Below are 21,150 nucleotides of genomic sequence, written 5' to 3'. Positions count from 1 at the left end.
CTGAAAAGGTTTAAGCTGGGTGGCGATCTTCATCAGCTTGGGCAGCAACAAAATACCTTAGACTGGGTACCTCAAAAACAGAATTTATTTCTCACAGTTCTGGAGGTTAGGAAGTCCAAGATGATGGCACAGATTTGGTGCTTGGTGAAGTTTCTCTTCTTGGCTTGCAGACAGCTGCCTTCTCACTTATTCTCACATGGTAGAGAGAGGGGAGAGAGAGCCAGCTCTCTGGTCTCTTCTTAGAAGGGCACTAATCCCATCATGAAAACCCCACTTCATAACCTCATCTAAACTTATGACTATCTTAAGGCCCCATCTCCACAAATACTGTCACACAGGGGACTAGAGATTTAACATATGAATTCTGAGGGGATACAATTCAGTCCACAGTGGTGGTAGTAGTGTGTTTAAAATACATGTTTTATTATTTTTCAGGTATGGTGAAGCCAACAGATCAGGAGATAACTGCCATTGAAAAGAGAGTTTGTTATTCACAGTTCCTAAGAAGAGACATGCCACGCCAAGCAGGGCCACATGGGAAAGCACCAGCATCAGTCAGGAGGCAGAACGAGCAAGGGGAAAGCATGGATGACAACCTTTACTGTGGTTTCCCAAAGAAAGGCCACGTAAGAGAGGGCAAGCAGGCTTAGCATTGGCTAATTTGAATAACTGCATCAGGCTCTAGGGTCTAGGGGCTATCTTTAGTTGTCTGGTACCTGGCCCTGGGGTGATTAGAGCAGAGGAATACTATCTCCTGGAGTGTAAGAGTCAGAAAAAGAAGGTGGTTTAGAGCATAGGCTCTGGATTGGTTAGTCTGAATATGAAAGGTGCCATCCAGGGTGAGTTATTTGCTATATCTAAGAAATGGCCACCCCTGGAAGGGACAGTCTCTCCCTACTCAGTGAGGCTCCAGATGCCAGAGCATCAAGAATACAAAAAATAAGAAAATACAGTTATTACGGACTGAATGTTTGTGTCCTGCCCAAATTCACATGTTGAAACCCTAATCCCCAATCCAACAGTATTTGAAGATGGGGCCTTTGGTTGGTAATTAGGATTAGATGAGGTCAAAGGGTAGGGGCCCTTATGATGGGATTAATGCCCTCACAGGAAGAGATACCAGACAGATTGCAAGAACCCAGAGAAAGACAAATACCATGATTTCACTCAAATGTAGAATTTAAGAAACAAAGCAGAAAACAAAGAAAAAAAAATAAAAGAGAAACAAACCAAAAAACAAACTCTTAACTATAGAGAAGAGATTGTTACCAGAGGGGAGGTGGGTGGGAGGATGAATGAAATAGGTGAAGGGGATTCAGAGTACGTTTATGTTAAAAATAAATAAATAAATAAGAGTACAGTTATCTTGATGAGCACTGAGTAATATATTGAACCGTTGAATTACCATATTGTATGCCTGAAACTAATAAAACACTGTATATTAACTAAACTGAAATTACAACAAACAAACAAAGGTCATTTAACCAAAAAACAAACCAAAACAAAACAAAAACGAAAAACAAAAAGGAGTGGCTACCTGTAAGCCAGGAATACAGCTCTCACAAGACCCAACCATGCTGGCACCCTGATCTCAGACTTCAAGCCTCCAGAACTATGAAAAAATATATGTCTATTGCTTAAGCCACCTAATCTACAGTATTTTTGTACGGCAGCTCCAGCTGACTAATACAATAATAAGCATCAGATGCCAGATCAGGTACGTGTGGAGAGCGTTCTGCAGGGAAAGAGCACAGTTGTGGGAGGGCTACCTAGTAGGTTATAGCAGGCCAGGTCAAGGAAAGTGGCTACTTGGATTAAGGTCGCGGAATTGAGAATAGACATAAGTAACTAGACTTGAGAAATATTTAGGAAGTAAATTAATCAGGGATTTGTGACTGATCTGATATAAAGGTGAGGGAGAAGAAACTCCCAAGGATAACTCCTAGGTTTCTTGCCTAAGTACCACAGTTGATGACAGTACAGTTTACTGAGATTGTAAGAACAGAGAAAATTACAAGAACAATTTCGACATGTTGAGTTTGAGGTACCTGTGAGACAGCCAAGTGGAAATGTCAATCAGGCAACTAGAAATACAAATCTGTAGCTCAGAAGAAAAGTCTGGACTCCAGATGTTGGCTGCTTGTTTATTTGTTTAGAGAAACTAAATTAAGCATATGTTAAAAGGGCATGGATTTTAAAATCTGGGTAATACAAATACAGAAGTCTTATTTCAAAACTGTAAGTAGCAAAATTATGACTGGTAAAAGAGCACAGAGTTCCAGGTTGAGGGTGGGGCGCGTGACTGAAGGTGAGTCTGGAGAGGTAGGCAGGGGCCAGATCACAGCCTGAGTTTCAAATTCATGAGCCTGATCTATGGGAAGTATTAAAGATGGTTTAAAAAGTGGTATGCAGGGGCGCCTGGGTGGCACAGTGGTTAAGCGTCTGCCTTCGGCTCAGGGCGTGATCCCCGCATTATGGGATCGAGCCCCACGTCAGGCTCCTCCGCTATGAGCCTGCTTCTTCCTCTCCCACTCCCCCTGCTTGTGTTCCCTCTCTCGCTGGCTGTCTCTATCTCTGTCAAATAAATAAAATCTTAAAAAAAAAATAAAAAAAATAAAAAAAATAAATAAAAAGTGGTATGCATCCTGGAGAGCAGAGACTGCATTTTACATGTCTCATGTCTAACACTTAAACAAAGCCTAGCAAACACTGCTCAAAGAATGAAAACTATTAGTTTTGTTTGTAGGAACAGTATTTCTGTTCCGGTGTGACAAATGGATAGGGGACGCAGGGACACCAATTAGGAAAGAGTTACAGAAATCCGGATTGGAGATGATGGATTAAGGTCGTGGCTGTTTAGATAGCAAGAGCTAGATGTATTTCAGCTTTCAGTGTTTTTAGAAGTGAGAAAGCCGAAGAAATTAAAGATGAATCATGAGTTTTAGGCTTGGGCTTTCAGTGTAAGGTGGTTCCATTCACTGAGATAGAGAGCAAAGGAGGAAGAAGGATAATATTTATAGCCAGAACATCTGTTATTTACATTATAAAATCTGAATTAGCTTACATGAATTACCTAGCAGTTATGCAATTTTTGTTTTTGTATTACAAAGAAAATTATAGGTGAACACACATTTTTCGTTGGTTTTATTTTATTTTTACTTATGAGAAGAGGGTGAATACATTCATTTTTTTAACTAGCATCTACTTCTTTTTTCTAATATCAAACATATATGCTCAGTAAAGAATACTTAGAAAGAGCAGAAGAACACAAAGAAAAATTCCACATGGCTGAAGAAATTAAGAAATTGCCTTTAACTTTACCCTCCCCAGGGTTATCGATAACTGTGTATATGTCAGTTAGTGAAAGCAAAAAAGAATGAGTTGAATGAGTGAATAGATGAAAAGAAAATCTGGGAGAAGTCTCCTAAAAACTTGAAACTTTTATACTCCAACCACCAGCAATGCAAGACAAAGTCCTAAGATAGGTAAAGGAAACACAAATAAGTAAGACAAAACGTAGGTCCTCATCTTGTCTCTAACTTTCTGTGTAACTTCTAGTCAATTTACTTCACCTCTCCTGGGCTGTTTTCCATTTGTAAAATTTGTAGATTGGATGACATTTTAAAAATCCCTTCTAGGGGCAACTGGGGTGGCTCAGTCAGTTAAGTGTCTGCCTTTGGCTCAGGACATGATCCCAGGGTCCTGGGATTCAGCCCCATGTTGCGCTCCCTGCCCCTGCTCAGCGGTGAGCCTGCTTCTCCCTCTATCCCGTGTTTGTGCTCTCTCTCTTAAATAAATAAATAAAATCTTAAAAAAAATAAAAATAAAAATCTCTTCTAATATTAAAGTTCTATGATTCTAAATTGTTCTTTGGCACCTTTTACCCCTTACTTGAAGGCCATTCCTGGTGTCTCTATTCCTTCTTTAATGTTTTCCTCAAACCCATTCCCAAATGCATTGCTCTTGGCTAGTTGCCAAAAGGATGTGACATATTAATCAAGAGAAAGGAGTTAGTAATAGCTTAAAATATTACCCTTTTTTTTTTAAAGATTTTATTTATTTATTCGACAGAGATAGAGACAGCCAGCGAGAGAGGGAACACAAGCAGGGGGAGTGGGAGAGGAAGAAGCAGGCTCATAGCGGAGGAGCCTGACGTGGGGCTCGATCCCATAACGCCGGGATCACGCCCTGAGCCGAAGGCAGACGCTTAACCGCTGTGCCACCCAGGCGCCCCTAAAATATTACCCTTCACAGGGCATACATAATAGTACTCAAAGGAATGAATTACTAACAATTAATCAATAATGGTGGTTTCAGACATTCTAACTGGCTAAAGAAAAAGGAAGGAAATTAATACTTATTAAACACTTATTTACCAGATCCTATGATGACACTTTCACATATGCCAATCAACTGATCCCTACAATACTCCTACAGGTATTATTAAATCCATTAGATAGATGAGGAAACAAGCTCAGCAAGATTAAGTGGCATATCTATGCTCAAACAGCCAGCAAAGTGGTAGCAGAATCGGAACTGGAGCGAAAGCAGCCACCTAGCAATAGTAAATCTGGAGAAAATACCATCTAAGCTCCAAATCACTCTTAAGACAGAACTGTTAATATCTGCTTGTGCTCAGTTTAGGCAGAAGTAAAGAATGGGCATCCAAAGACAGCTATAACCAGCTAAGTTCAGGCTGGTGAAATGGTTCACTGACAACCAGGGTCTAGTAAGTGACAGCACTGTCATTTTGGACTTTGCGTCAGTGACTGTGCATAAAAAATAATGGCCTAACATAGCTGAGGCAACTTTATCCTGAAAGGAAACAAGAAGCCTTCAAGGAGTATTTACAATCATTTTATGTTTAAATTAGAGAGATGGGGAAGCTGTTTTAAAAAGCCCTTTAATACTGAGGATTCTTCCTTCCTAAATCATTGGGAAATTGGGTCATATATCATTTCTGTCCAGATAGGCAAGCACATAAAACCACAACTTTGTAGACCAAAAGAGGCAAGAAATAAGGCATCTATATAATCTGTCCCCAAAGTTGACAGAGTAGTATTACACTAATGATAAAGCACAAAATCAAAGATCTCAGGATGAAAGGCCATCTGGTCCATCCAAATGCTGTGTTATCTTGGTAACAATCTTATCAACAATTAAGTTTATATACCAATGAAAGTGTGCTTTCACTTCTGCTCCAAATCTGTTAATGGCTTACAGGGGATAAAGTCCAAGAGGCTTAGATCTGGCCTCTGGTTAGCTTCCTAAACCACATCTCTTACTATTTAGTTCAATGGCTACTCAGAGCAGGTACTCAATAATGTAACAAATGTTAGCTATTATTACTGTTAGAACTGTCACCATCATCACCACATATTCCCATTCCATCCATGGCCACGACCACAAAGTGTTATTTGCAGTGCCCTGAGATGCCAGACATACTCTCAACTCTGTAGGTTCGAGTTGGCCTGGCAAACTCCTATTCATCTTTGAAGATGCAACTCAAACATGTGTCTGAGTCACCTGCGTGAAACCCGTTCTCTCACCTCCCTTCCCTAAATAATTTCTCTTTTCATTTCCATAGCATACTGTAGGTCCCTTTACTACTGCATTCACTAGCATAGTACCTTCACTCCGAGACCACAGATTCCTTGATGAAAGGACTATATCATCTTTACCTATGCATACCTCTTGCCCAGGTACTAACTGCTGAACTAATAAAAGTGTCTGTCCAGCTTATGCTTGGGCACCTCCAAGGACAGAGGACTCAAGATCTCTGAAGGAAGCTCTTACCGTCTACTAGCTCAGGAAATTCTTCCTCATGTTGAGCAAGATGTCTCTTTACCTTTAATACCACTAGGACCACAAAGAATAAATCGAATCCTTTTCAACATGTCAACCCTTCAAACACTGATTCATAAAACATTTATGTAGTGCTATGTGCCGGGTAAGTATGGGATACGTCAAGGTCAACCAGAGAGAGTCCCTGCTCTTAGGTAACTCACATTCTGATACAGAAGAAAGATATAAATATATTTATAAAACAAAAGATAAGGGCAGTAACAGAGAAGCACAGAGTGTTGTAGAACATACGAACGGTACATATCCAACCCCAGGGCCATGGAAGGCCTCCTAGAGGAGCTGCCACTTTGGCTAAGACTTTAAAGGATGAACAGGAATTGTCCAAGGGAGAGAGGGCAGTGCAATAGGGCCAGACATGAAAAATGCATAGAACTGAGAGAGAGTCTGATACGTACAGCTGAGTGAGTGGCATGTCTTCTCGTCTTCAGGCTAAATGTTCCCAGTTCCTTCCCCTCAAGCATCATGACCGGAGTTTTAGTTCTTTCACCATTCTGGTGTTTCTCATTTGAGCACAAACCAGGTCAGTCCTCGGAAGTGAAATATTGTCATGATCTACTCAGCACACAGTAGGGGAGCCTATCCCTTCCCTCACTCAGATACTTAGTCTAGCCTTGTCTCTGCACATTCATGCAATTGCTTCTTTATATATGTGATAGACACACACACTACCTTCCAGGGTTTCTGTTTTAGGAATAACATGATGGACAACAGGAATGATCCTAGAAATTTAAAAACTTACCTAAGTCTTAGAAAATATGTGTTAAAGAAAATGTCACAGGTAGCCATATGTACAGAATTAGAATAGATATGTTTTGTAAATTGTTCTGGTTATCTGTTACTGTATACCAAACCACCTTAAAACTCAGTGGCTTAAAACACCAATAAATACTTTGCTGATTAACATGCATTTTGAGCAGAACTGGGAGGGAGTAGTTCATCTCTCCTTCATTCAGGGTCAGCTGGGACAGCTCAAAGGCTGGGCGTGGAATCATCTAAAGGTTTACACACTCAAATTTGGGGTAGTTGATGCAGCTGCAGCCTGGGGACTTCAGGTGAGGTTCTGGTAGGAACATCTATACATGGCCTTTCCATATGGCTCACTGGCTTCTTTACAACATGGTGCTGGATTCCAGGGTAAGCATCCCAAGAGGATGAAGAAGAAGCTCTATTGCCTTTAGTGACTCACTCCTGGAAGTCATATAGCTTCATGTCCACCATAGTAACAGTCTTGCCCAGATTCAAGGGCAAGTAACAAAGATCCCACCTCTTGAGGAGAGTCAATATCACATTGTAAGAAAAGCAAGTGGGAGATATATTGGTGTTAACATCTCTGGAAAATACAATAATCTGCCACATAAATAAAACTTAAAATTGAATTAAATACCCACCTCCCAAGAACGGAAGGTAGTCTGCTCTAGGATGAGGGGTATTCAGATTGGCTTATTATCATTACTACTCCTCCAAAGCACATTTGGAGTCTATTTTAAAGTCCCTTTTCTTTTAAAACAAGCACAAACATGTATTTTTCTTATTAACAAAACTATTTCATGTTTATTACAGAAAATCTGAAAAACATAGAAATGCAAGAGAGAAAGAAATATAATTCCCTGTAACTCCACAATCCAGGGATAACTACTATTTAATACTTTAATGGATCTCTTTAGTTATTTACTCATGTGTTTAAATAAATGTCCTTCCTTCCCTCCTTAAACCCTTCCTCCCCTCCATTTACATATTTATTGGGCATATACCATGTGCCAGCACTAGTCTATATGCTACAGTACAGTAGTATTTAAGAGAAGTGGGATCTCTGCTCTCAAGAAGTCTACATTCTAGTCGGGGGAGACCACGCAGTGTGACTGGAATGCAGTAAACAATGCAGAGGAAGCGTAAAAACTGAAGTTGTAGAACTAGACCAGGGCCAGATCAAGTAGGCCAAGGTGAAGAATTTAAATTTCACTTTAAGTGCAAAAGGATGTCTTGGAGAGTCTTCAGCAGAACAATGCGATCTGATTTAAAATTTAAAAGACTACCTTGGATGGCTGCATGGGCAACCTATGTCTATTGCAGCACCCAGGAAATGAGATGGTGACGGCTTACACAAGTGAAAACAGAACACATTTTGCAGTTATATTTTTAAAATAAAACCAGAACAACGGCTAACAGATGTGATGTGAGGGATGAGGAGAAGAAAGCAGTCAAGGATGATCCCAGGTTTTTAGCTTCACCAACTGGGTGGATGATGGCATCACAGTGGATACTAGGGGAGGAACTGGTATGGAAAACGCAATAAAGAATTACATATTGCCCATATTAAAGGTTGAGATTTCTACTAGACATTGAAGTGGTATGTCAAAGTTACACTTGATTATACAAATCTAGAGCTCAAAGATGACGTTAGAACTGGAGACGGATGTTTTGAAATCATCAGCATAAAAATCATACTTTAGGCCATGATATTATATAAGATCACCTCGGAGAGAATACAGAGAAGGTAGCCTAGGACTAAAAGAGCAGCCAGGGGTCCTCTCTACCTCAGCGCTGCCTGCAGAGGTGGCAGCCATCTCCTACTCAGCATCATGGCTGCCCTCAGACCTCTGGTAGAGCCCAAGATCATTAATTTTATAATGGACCAAGAAGTTCATCTGGCACAAGTCAGACTGATATACAAAAATTAAGCGCAACTAGTGGAAACTCAGGGGCATTGACAATAGGGTGCACAGAAGATTCAAGGGCCGGACCTTGATGCCCAACACTGGTTACAGGAGCAACAAGAAAACAAAGCTTCCCAGTGGCTTCCTGAAGTTCCTAGTTCACAACATCAAAAAGCTTGAAGTGCTGGGGTGCCTGGGTGGCTCAGTCGGTTAAGCATCTGCCTTTGGCTCAGGTCATGATCCCAGGGTCAAGGGATCTAGCCCCTCAACCAGCTCTGCACCCAGCAGGGAGTCTTGCTTTTCTCCTCCTCCCTCTGCTCCTCCCCCTACTTGTGCTCATGTGTGTATGTGCGTGCTCTCTCTCAAATAAATAAAATCTTAAAAAAGAAAAAAAAAAAGAAGTTTGAAGTGCTAACATGCAACAAATCTTACTGTGAAGAGATTGCTCATAATGTCTCCTCTAAAAACCACAAAGCCATTGTGGAAAGAGCAGCCCAGCTGGCCATCAGAGTCACCAATCCCAATGCCAGCGAAGACAATGAACAGACAGCTTCTGTGCATGTCATATTTGTTTTAATACAACCATAAAACCACACACACACACACACACACACACACACACACACACACACAAAGAGTCCAGTGAGGTAAGGAAGAAGGCTGAGGGAATTTTCTTTTATATAAAGGAAGAAGGCTGAGGGAATTTCCTTTTACATAAAGGAGAAGTGGGAAGGCCAAACAAGTGCTTCACAAAGAAAAAAGCAAATATTGTGTGGAATGCTACTGAGAGGTCAAATAAGATAGAAATGTATTTATTGGTTTTGGCAAGATGAAGGTCACTGGTGACCTTGACAATAGCAGTTTCTGTGAAATGAAGGGAATACCTAACTGGAATGGGAAGAAAAGAGAGGGAGGTTATGTGTAGACAGAGCAGAGACATTCAAGTGCTTTTGATATGAAAGGGAACCAAAAAATGATTCAATAGCTGGAGCTGGACACAGTGTCAGGGAGAAGTAATTTTTAAAGAAGGGGAGTTATTTGAGTATGTGTGTAAGCAGATGGCAGTGAATGAGTGTGGTGACTTTCTAAAGACTGGGGGAGCAAGTGACTGGGCTGGAGCATGTAACTGCAGGCTTGAGTCTTTGGCTTGAGTCTTTGAGTTGGAGAGAGGGGACACTGGCCTTTGAGAGGAGTTGGGACATTTCTTCTACAATAATAGGAGGAAGATGATAGTGGTAAAAAGACGAGGGAGTTTTTTATTAACTTCTTCTATATTCCTGGTGAAATATTGAAGGTATCAGTGAGGAGAAGGGGATATGAGGCAAGAAAGACATAAATAGAAATCTAAAAAGAGCAGCAAGTGTGAAATAATAGTTCTGAAGAATGGAAATTGAAACTGTCAAGGAAATGTAATGGTACCATCTTATGGCACTGAGTGGTTATTTGAGATTTTTGTTCAATAATTTAAAAGTGAGATCACTTAAAAAAGGGATATAATTTCTAGGGGCGCCTGGGTGGCACAGCGGTTAAGCGTCTGCCTTCGGCTCAGGGCGTGATCCTGGCGTTCTGGGATCGAGTCCCACATCAGGCTCCTCTGCTATGAGCCTGCTTCTTCCTCTCCCACTCCCCCTGCTTGTGTTCCCTCTCTCGCTGGCTGTCTCTATCTCTGTCAAATAAATAAATTAAATCTTTAAAAAAATAAAAAAAATAAAAAAAAACAAAGGGATATAATTTCTAAAAGCAATATTTAGCTACTCAGTTCAGACACAGGATACACAGATAATTGAGCTTGATCAGAGTTGAATATTGCTCAGAAAGCAAGGGGCAAGGCTTTACAGATATTTTATGGGTGGGTGGGAGTTATTATAATTTTGAGCCACACACAGATTACATACTTTGTAACAAAGGAAAAGAAGTGAGGCAAAATGTATTTCCTTCCAGTCTTTTTTCTATTGTTTATAAAACTGAGATCACATTACATAAAGTTTTGTCTTTATAACAATAGTTATAAAGTTTTCAATAGTTTTCAAAATATTTTTTTAAAGATACTCAACCAGAGATCATATTTACTTTTTTGTAAGATCATGTTTATTTTTAAAGTTAGCTTTATGACCAATGTGGGGCTCAAACTCATGATCCTGAGATCAAGAGTCACATTCTCTACTGACTGAGCCAGCCAGGTGTCCCTTAAAATATTATTTTAAATGGCAATAGTACATTTCAACACATAGATATATCACAGTATATATAACAATTTCCCTTTTGTTAAACGTTTGGATCATTTAAAAATCTTTACCATGTGTAACACTCTCACATATGTAACATACTTGTAAAACATCTTTTCCCTGTCTCTGATTACTTTTTTAGGAAGTATTCCTAGGAGTGTAATTACTGGGGTCAAAGAACATGTATACTGTTTTTTTTTTTAATTAAAAAAAAGTAATGTTTTGAAACAACTTCAAGGTACAGAAAAGTTTGAAGGACAATATAAGGAACTTTTTTAAATCTCTGAACCGTTTCAGTAAGTTGCTGACATGAAGTTCTATTACTCCCAAATACTCTAGTGCATGTTTCCTACAAAGATACTCACTTGGATTATATGCCTTGACCAAATGGAACTTATCACTGGAATGCAAGGTTGGTTCAACATATGAGAACCAATGTACTAGACGATACTAATACAATAAAGGAGAAAAATCACATGGTCATTTCAAGACATTCAGAAAAAAAAAATCTGAAAATTTCAACATCTTTTCATGATAAAAACACTCAGCAAACTAGGAATAGAAGGGAGCTTCCTCAGATTTAAAAAGGACATCCACACAAAACTCCAGCCAATACTATAATTAATGGTGAAAAACTAAAAGCTTTTTTCCTAAGATCAGGAACAAAACAAGGATATCTGCTCTCTCCACTTCTATTCAACAGTGTACTGGAAGTTCTATCCAGGGCAACTAGGCAAGAAAAATAAGTAAAAGGCATCCAATTGTTAAGGAAGACATAAAACAATCCTTATTTGCATATGACATGATCTTGTACACAGAAAGCCCTAGCAAATCCACATATGCACACACACAAAACTACTAGAGATAAAAAACAAGTTCAGCAATGTTTCAGGATACAATAACAATATGCAAAAATCACTGTTATTTCTATAAATTAGGCACGATAAATCAAAAAAAATGAAATTAAGAAAATTCCATTTACAATACCATCAAAAACTATAATGCTTATTTATACATTTAACAAAAGAAGGTATGATTTGCAAACTATAAAACATCACTGAAAGAAATAAGAGACTTAAATAAATGGGAAGACATCCCATGTTCACGGATTGGAAGACAATATTAAGAACAGTATTAAATTTATAGTCTGCATAAAGTTATAAATTAGCATAAAATCATCTAATTAAAAGTTTTTAAAATATTTTATTACCAAAATGATGTTTATTGTAGATCATATGCAAAATAAAAGTAAATACAAAGAAAAAAATAAAGATAGCAATACTCTCCAAAGTGATAAATTCCAGTTAAGTTTTGGAAAAATTGATAAGCTGATCCTAAAATTCACAAGGAAATTCTTCAACAATTTTTAAAAAGAACAACAAATCTGGAGGACTCATAGCTCCTGATTTCAAAACTTACTACAAATCTACAGTAATCAAGGCTGTGTGGTACTGATACTGACATAAATAGAGACATACAGGTCAATGGAATAGAACCAAGAGTTTGAAAGTCAAGAAATAAATTAATACATTTATGATTGCTTGAGTTTAGACAGGGGTGCCAAGACAATTCAATGGGGAAAGAACAGTCTTTTCAGTGAATGATTCTGGGGCAACTGGATACCCACATGCAAAAGAATGAAGCTAGACCCGGACCTCATATCACATTTTAGAAAAATTATTTAAAATGGATTAAAGAATCAGGAGAATATTGTTAAAATGTCCATACTACCCCAAGTGATCTATAGATTTAATGCAATCCCTGTCAAGATATCAACAGCATTTTTCACAGAACTAGAAATGGAAAAACAATCCACAGAACGGAAGAAAACTGTGAATTATGTATTCAGGAAGGGTCTAGTATGCAAAATACATAAGGTACTCTTACAACTCAATGATAAAAAGGCAAACAACACAATTTAAAAATGGGAGAAGGATCTGAACAGACATTTCTCCTATGAATATACAAATGGGCAATAAGCACGTGAAAAATGTTCAACATCACTGGTCACTAGGGAAATGCAAATCAAGACCACAATGAGATATCACATCACATCCAGCAAGATGGCTATAATCAAAAGGAAGAACAATCACTAGTATTGGCAAGGATATAGAGAAAATCGCTGGTGGGAATGTAAAATGGCATAGCCACTTTGAAAAGCAGTCTTGTAGCTCCTCGAAAGGTTAAATGCAAAAAAATAAAATAAAATAAAAAATTTTAAAGGTTAAATGCAGAATTACCATGTGACCTAGCAATTCCACTTCTAATAAATATATATCTTAAATAACTGAAAACATATATCCACATAAAAACTTGCACACCAATGTTCACAGAAGCATTATGCATAAAAGCCATGGAGTGGAAATAACCCAAAGTCCATTAATTGATAAATGAATAAACAAAATGTGGTATATCTATGAATTGGAATATTATTCAGCCTAAGTCAAAGAAGCCAGACATAAAAAAGGTTACACACTATATGATCCATTGTTATGAAATGTCCAGAAGAGGCAAATCCACAGAGGCAGAGAGTAGATTAGTGGTTGTCAGAGGCTAGGTGGAGGGAGTAATGAGGAGAGACAGTTAATGGGCATGAGGTTTCTCTCTGGGGTGATGAAAGTGTTCTGTAATTAAATAATGGTAATGGCTTCACAATTTTGTAAGTATACTTAAAACAATTAACTTACATACTTTAAAATGGTTAATTTTATGGCATGTGAGTTATATCTTTTAAAAAAAAAAAAAGACACTCATCTACATATCCACAATACTACCAACAAAATCAGGGTATGAAGATTGATTTACTACTACCATATAGTCCTCGGACCTCATTTACGTTTTTCTAAGTGTCCCAATAATACCATAAATGAAAGCATACACACACACACACACACCCATCCAGTCCAGAATTGCACACTGTATTTAGTTGTCATGTCTTTTTGGTCTCCTTCAATCTTAAACAGTTCTCTAGTCTTTTATTATTTATTATAAATATGTGTTGAATATCAGAATCAATCCTAAGAATTAATTCTTATACATTTAAATAGTGTAATCAATAATTCACAAATCCTTCTGGAATAGCACTATCCTATATAGCAGCCACCAGCCTTATGTAGCTACTGAGCACTAATCTAAATTGAGATATACACCTTATTTCAAGACATGAAACATTTCATTAATAAATTTTTATACTGATAACATGTTGAAGTAATATTAGAATATATTGGGTTAAATAAAATATATTATTATAATTAATTTTACTTATTTCTTTTTAACATGGACTTTCTTAATGCAGCTATCAAAAAAATTTTAATTACATATATACTCCCATTATATTTCTACTGCACAGTGCTGTTCTATGAGTTTCTGGGTTAGCGATGGGGAATAAAGACGTCAAAAGATTGAGGACTAGATATATGGCCTCCTAGAGCAAGGACAGTAAATAAAAATCCTTGCATAGCTCTAAAACTTTGCTAGCTAGAGGAACTAACCACTCAAACGGATGCCATTAGAGAGACATGAGGAAACACAGGCATCACAGAATATATTATCTTAGTGAATTGTCTTCTTAAAATGTCTCCAGGGGTCTCTACTCTCTAATTCTGCTCTAACATACATGTCTGCACAGAGGAGGTCAAAAGCTATAGTGCTCTCACTTGTTTTCTCTATGGACAACTAATTTATTTGCTTGCCTCTTTACTTCACTTAGCCAATTTGAATCCTCTGGCCTGAAGTAAAATCTCCAGAGATTTGCAATCTCTTTTTTTTTCCTTTGGTCTCTTATCTCAATAGCACCCTCTAGCAATGTACTCTTTCCTCACATCTGAAGTATCTCTGGGTGAAGAGAAATAAGCATTTAGTTAATTTTGTCATTACTGACCTGCATTTCATATTTCAGAGTCATGTGGAAGCACCAGGATCCCATTCCTACCACTGAAATTAAAACAAATAAAAGAAGACGATTAGCATGAAATTCTTTGGGGATGGTCAGAGTGACGTGAGAAGATAATAAGACAATACAAAGCACTGAATTTTAAGAACAAAGTTTATGAAATCAATGGCAGGATACAGCAGACTCTGCATAAGTTCTATAATTGATGAAATTTTGGTATAGAAAAAAAACCAAGAAATTCTCACAAATTCCCTCCACTAAATGGACTTACTGGATTAATCAACATTCTCTATTCTTCCTATAAAATATACTACCTGATACTCAGGATAAGCTTTTTTTTTTTTTTTTTTTTTTTTTAATAAAGGAGACAGAAGTTTATTGACTACACCACAAGGGAGCAGTGGACAGGACAAGCAAAGGAGAAACTGCCTGCCTCCCAGGATAAGCTTTACAGCTTAAATATTACAGGATAATGTTTATAGCTAGTTAGCTACTCTAGAACTTTCTTGTACTTTTATCCAAATAGCTGAATTGTATACTTACTAAGAGCCAGTTACGTTTGTTATAGGACATCTAAATACGACTGCAAAAAGAGAACTGCTGTTTCTACAAAAACTATTTAAAATGCTTAAAACAGACTCAATAAAAGAGAGTTGCTAACGAAAATTGCTGTGAATTAAGTGTGGGTAAGATACCTGTTAAATTGAGAAAAATGGTAAAAATCTAAAGAGTCCACATTTAGGTCTCAAAGTTCTTCCCAAGTGCCTCCATTTTAAATAAACTGTTTTCATTTTAGGGTTTTTAAAAATTTTGTTTTTTAATGCAAAAAAAGCTAAGTAGAAATATAACTAGGATCCCATATTTAAAGGCCACGCCAGATTATATAACTGTTTTAATTAAAATAAAATTTTAAGGTAGGTACATACATAATTTAACGATAACTCTGTTTTGAATTTTTAAAAATTAGCTGGCCAAATATCAGTCCCTATTACACCTATCCTATACCCTGTCTCCAATCCTGTAGTCTATGTCTCTGCTTATTGAAATGTTACACAACTTTGGGGCACCTGGCTGGCTCAGTCAGAAGAGCATGAGACTCTTGATCTTGGGGTAGTGAGTTTGAGCCCCACGATGGGTGTAGAGATTACTTAAAAAAAACACACATAAAAAAACCCTTTAAAAAAAAACCAAACTTTAAAAAAACCATGAAATCTTACACAATTTTTAGATCCAATTTGCTCATTCCTGTTAGCTTCTTCTTTTGAAACAATTTCAAACTTCAGAAATGTTTAAAGAGTAGTAAACTGCTGTGTATGTTCTATTCAGAATCACCATTTCTTTCTTTTTTTTTTTTTAAAGATATTATTTATTTATTTGACAGAGAAAGCGAGCACAAGCAGGGGAGCAGCAGGCAGAGGGAGAGGGAGAAGCAGGCTCCCTGCTGAGCAGGGAGCCTGATGTGGGGCTCAATCCCAGGACCCTGAGATCATGACCTGAGCCGAAGGCAGACACTACACCGACTGAACCACCCAGGTGCTCCAGAATCACCATTTCTAACATTTTGATATCTATATCCACATACATATGTGTGTGTATAAATGTATATATGTATATATATGTATATGTACATATATAATTATTTTTATGAACCATTTATGAGTAAATTAGATACATCATATCGCTTTACCCTTAATACTTCAGTGTGTATCCCATATCCATTTGAAATATCACCTCCTAAGTCAAATCTTCCTCTGCTTCCTCCTCCATTCAGACAACCATATAAGGCATGTAAGAAATAGTGTTTGGCTAGGCCAGTAGTTACCAGATTTGGAGAATTCTATTTTACCTAGAGCCCCTTGTTCTAGAAACTTCTGACTCAGTGGCTACTCTGGTACCCGTATTTTAAAGGCCCACCAATGATTTTGCTGAACATCAAAAGCCAAAGATCACTGTTAAATTCTAAAATTCATTAAGGGCAGGGTCCAGGTCTCTAGAGTTCACTAAAGAATCTCCAGAACCTAGCACAGTGCTGAACATATAAAGAACGCTTATTAAGTACTTGCTAACTGGTTGATTTTTTTTCTTCCTCCTCAATGATCCAGCACTTCACATTAGAGTATGTGTATTGGTAGTAGAGGGTGGTAAGGAATGTCCCTGAATTGAGAAAATAATAGAAGAAATGAGTTCCAAAGAGGAAAAAATGTTATTTGGGTAGAATGTGCACAATAAGAACAGAAAGGTTTGCCTCACAAGGTGACATTTGAGATAGAACTTAAGAGAGATTTGCAGGCAAATAAGGTGAGTGAGAACATGCAAGTGGAGAATATACATACAGTTGGAGTAAAGGTGTGGAGATATGGACAATATTTAGGAATAAGCATGTCATTCAATAGGGCTGGAGTGAGTATCAGACAGGAACAGAAAAAAAGGCAGAAAGGTGAGCTGGTAGCATAGATGGTGTTTTTTAGGTTGCACCTGTAATACCAGTGCCAGGTATGGTACTTTATATACTCTACCTCCAAACGTTTCAAAATATCTACAAGGTATTCCCACATTATTATTCCCATTTTGTAGACAGGAAGAAAGTGATGTTTGGAAACGTAAATAGCAAGTAGCAGAGTTCAGATTAGAAACAAAGACTGTCTGCCCTAAAGCCTTTCCTTGTATCACACCTACTCCTGGGAGCAATTAAGAGAAATATCAGAATTTTGATAAGGTTCTAGGGTGGCAAGTGTCCAAAAGAATAGAATTTTTACTTAGGAGAAGAATGCACAGTGTCCTGCGCCACCTGTGAAGTTAGTAAGGAGAAGTCTAGGTAAGAAAAAAATACAGATTCTCAATTAGAATGAGGACGATAAAAATGGAAATAAAGAGGCTGTTCTAGAGATCACAAAGATAGAACCCGAAGACTTGGCTTATGGAGGGATATGGGAGTTCTGAGAGTGGGAGGAAGGGGACTAGTCAAGGATGAAATTGTGGTTTTGTGCGCAGGACCTAACGAAACTTGCAGCACAGGAAACGAGAGCAGGAGGTGGTTTGCAAAGGGAAGGAGAAAAATAAACGAGGATGCCCAGAAGCGTGCCTCTGATGTGAGCCAGATGGGCAACTCAGCCACATGCCCACATTCCACAAGAAATCAAAGGAGAGTTCAGGAAGCATTTTGGTTACTTCCCCTCTAATCAGTGGTTAACCTAGGTGCTCTCCAGACACATTAAAATACTGGAAAGAAAATGAGGAGTGCCTGGCTGGCTCAGTCAGCAGAGCATGGGACTCTTGATCTCAGGGTTGTGAGTTCAAGCCCCATGTTGGAGGGGCTTGTAGAGATTACTTAAAAATAAAACCTTCAAATATACAGGAAAACGAGACCAAGAGGATTAACAGTGATAACTGAGTCTCTTAAAATAATTTATCATACTGACTATACCCAGATCCCGGGGAAAACTATGACGTGCTTATATGCTTTAATGGGGAAAAATGGAGTAATAATCCTTTTAGCTGTAAATCCCAAGTAGTTACAAAAGCAAAAGAACAATTTTTAAAACCCCACCAAAATTAGTAATATCTACATAGTTTATTTTACTAAAAACTTTATTTATGAATATGAATCTTAAAATGAAAAATAAGTTTGTAATTTAAGGCTGTACATAAAATTGTCTTGACAAGATACAGGTATCTAGAAATTATTCTCCAGAAACTACTGGTTCTGCTGTATAAACTTTAATAAGTCAAGGCTGATCCAAAACTTAAGAAGAGATTATTTTGTGGTAAGAATATGAATCAAGACAGAATCAGAGACACCAAATAAAATCCTTTCAAAAGCAAGATGTGGAAATATAAGATTCAAACTTATTTTCAGTAGATAAGAAATGAGAGCAAGGTATGATTTCAGGTTTTGTTATTCAACTCAGGAAAAGACAGGAGAAAGTATTCTGTAGATTTTCAATATTATCTTTTTCTCAAAAGAATACATTTTCTATGGTTTTAAGAAGGCTATCGAAAGAAAAATCTCCAAATCAGCCTTGGAACCTGTTTTTTCCTTTTTAAATTCTGAATCACAGAGGTGGTAAAAAAACAAATTCAGTGTAAGCATATTCTCCCAACCACAATGCTCTCTAAAACCTGATAAAAAAAAAAAAAAACAATTAATGTTCCCTTAAGATTAAAGTACATGGCTAGTTCACTTAGATTTTAGGTAAGTAAGTTAGAGATATTGGTATGTCAGGAAGAATGTAAGACTGGAACTCGTGATGACTAGGGGTTGAAGCCCCACTTCTGCTCAATGGGCAATCTTTTTTTTTTTTTTTAAAGATTTTATTTATTTATTTGACAGAGAGACAGCCAGCGAGAGAGGGAACACAAGCAGGGGGAGTGGGAGAGGAAGAAGCAGGCTCATAGCGGAGGAGCCTGATGTGGGGCTCAATCCCATAACGCCGGGATCACGCCCTGAGCCGAAGGCAGACGCTTAACCGCTGTGCCACCCAGGCGCCCCTCAATGGGCAATCTTAAATCCACATATCTGATCCTCAGTTCTTACCTATAAACTGTAAAGTAATATTCTCTTTTTCAATACTATTAGAATACATGTGACTATTATGTGCTCTTTAAGAAAAGTAACAGAGTTTTACAGATTAAATTCCAAAATCCATGTTTAGTCTAAATAAATCTATATAAATCTATAAATCTAAATGTAAGTCTAGGGGTCCCTGAGTGGCTCAGTCGGTTAAGCGACCAACTCTTCATTTTGGCTCAGGTCATGATCTCAGGGTCGTGAGACAAAGGCCCAAGTCAGGGTACATGCTGTGAGTGGAGACTGCTTAAAATTCTCTCTCCCTCTCCCTCTTCCCCTCCCCCCACCCATCTCCCCCTCTCTCTTTAAATGAACGAAGGATTGAATGAATAAAAGTCTGTATTTAGTCTAAATCTTTAGCCTAAGATAATTCTGGCTCTGTGTGAACACTGAAGATTCTCATTTTTATCTATCAGTATTCCATATTGTCATCACCTCAGGACCGACACTCTCCTTCATTCCCTGAAGCAGCATGTCTCCTTCTAGCAAAGGCCAATCAGGCTCTCTACGATATCATCTGTTCTCCTAAATCTTTATTGTCACCTTTCTCTCCTGCATCATTAATGTCTACTTCTCTAGTGGATTGTTCACATATCCGCTAATATCTCCAAAAGCCACCTTGTGCCCCATTACCTACGCCTCTTCACTTTCCTGAGTTTTCAAAAGAACTGCCTCCATTTCCTCACCTCTCTTTCCTATCTAGTCCTCAAACCCATTCACACCACTACAACAGCCCTTTTCTGTCTTCATCTTACTCAATCTCTTAGTGGCATTTAGTAGCTGAAACACTTTCCTATCTAGTTTTCAGTAATGCCCTATTCTGGTTTTCTTATCTCATGACTGCTTCTTCCTAGGTTCCTCTGTTAGCTCCTTCTATCCTTAAGGTCTAAATCAGGGGCTGTAAATTCAAATAGAGGCATTTGAGTAAAATAGCTAAATGAAGAACAATAAGGGAACAGTAGAGTTTGTGGTCAACTATTCAGACCATTTGAAAGAGAACAGCTTGGGCTGATTGCTCCCATGCAGAAACACAGGCTCAGTGATGTTGCATCTTCTAATTATTCAGAGAAGGCAAAGACCTGGATTTCTTTTTTTTTCTTTTTTTTTTTAAGATTTTATTTATTTATTTGAGAGAGAATGAGAGCACACATGAGTTGGGGGAGGGGCAGAGAGAAAGGAAGATGCAGACTCCCCCCTCCCGCTGAGCAGGGAGTCCCACTTGGGGCTCAATCCCAGGATCCCGGGATCATGACCTGAACTGAAGGTAGATGCTCAACTGACTAGGCCACCCAGGCACCCCAATGATCTGGATTTCTATGGGAACTCTCTCAATTTTCCAATATGGGCAACTAATTTTAAAATGGTTAAATTTTAAATATGGGCCAATTAAGACATGTCTGCATGTCAGATTCTACCTTTTGGGTGATGAACTTTTGATGTTATTTATATTCACCTTTGCCCATTTTTCCTTCCCACATTCCCTGGGTGATCTCATCAGTTTCCACAGCTTTAAACACCAACTTTATGACAATGATGCCTAAAGCCCCCTCTGAACTCCAATCTCACATATTTTAACACCTTCATTTAATGTCTCACAGACATTTCAAACTCAACATAATAAAAACAGAATGCCAGATCTTCCCTCTACACACTTGCTCAAACTAGAAACCTAGAAAGTCATCTGAAAATCTTTTCTTTAACTCCCACACTTAACACATTAATAAGCCCTATAGGCACTATCTCCAAAATATGTCCCAAGTCATCTACTTCTCTCCAGTGTCTCCACTGTCCTAGTCTACACCACTATCACCTCTCACTTGCACCGCTGCAACAGTCTGTTAACTGGTTGCCCAGCTTGCACTCTTACTGTCCACCAATTCATTCTCCACTAAGCAGTCATGGTGATCTTTTAAAAACATAAATAGGATTATGTCACATTCCTGCTAA

At 38.1% G+C, this 21,150-nt stretch overlaps 1 protein-coding gene across 6 annotated transcripts in view; it reads right to left on the bottom strand.

The window, feature by feature from the left end:
* ACER3 (alkaline ceramidase 3) overlaps window positions 1-21,150 on the bottom strand; it is a 176,037-nt gene that overhangs the window by 67,852 nt on the left and 87,035 nt on the right. For all 6 annotated transcript variants that reach the window (XM_045816290.2, XM_045816292.2, XM_045816289.2 and 3 more), the window contains exon 3: window positions 14,625-14,677. In XM_045816290.2, the coding sequence (XP_045672246.1) occupies window positions 14,625-14,677 (53 nt within the window). The remainder of the gene's footprint in view (window positions 1-14,624; window positions 14,678-21,150) is intronic.

Source organism: Ursus americanus, chromosome 16, assembly GCF_024610735.1.
Source record: "Ursus americanus isolate L20-20 chromosome 16, mUrsAme1.1.p, whole genome shotgun sequence".
In the NCBI taxonomy this organism is placed as follows: domain Eukaryota; kingdom Metazoa; phylum Chordata; class Mammalia; order Carnivora; family Ursidae; genus Ursus; species Ursus americanus.
The sequence above is the reverse complement of the archived record's forward strand: the minus strand, read 5'-3'. Positions and strand labels throughout refer to the sequence as shown.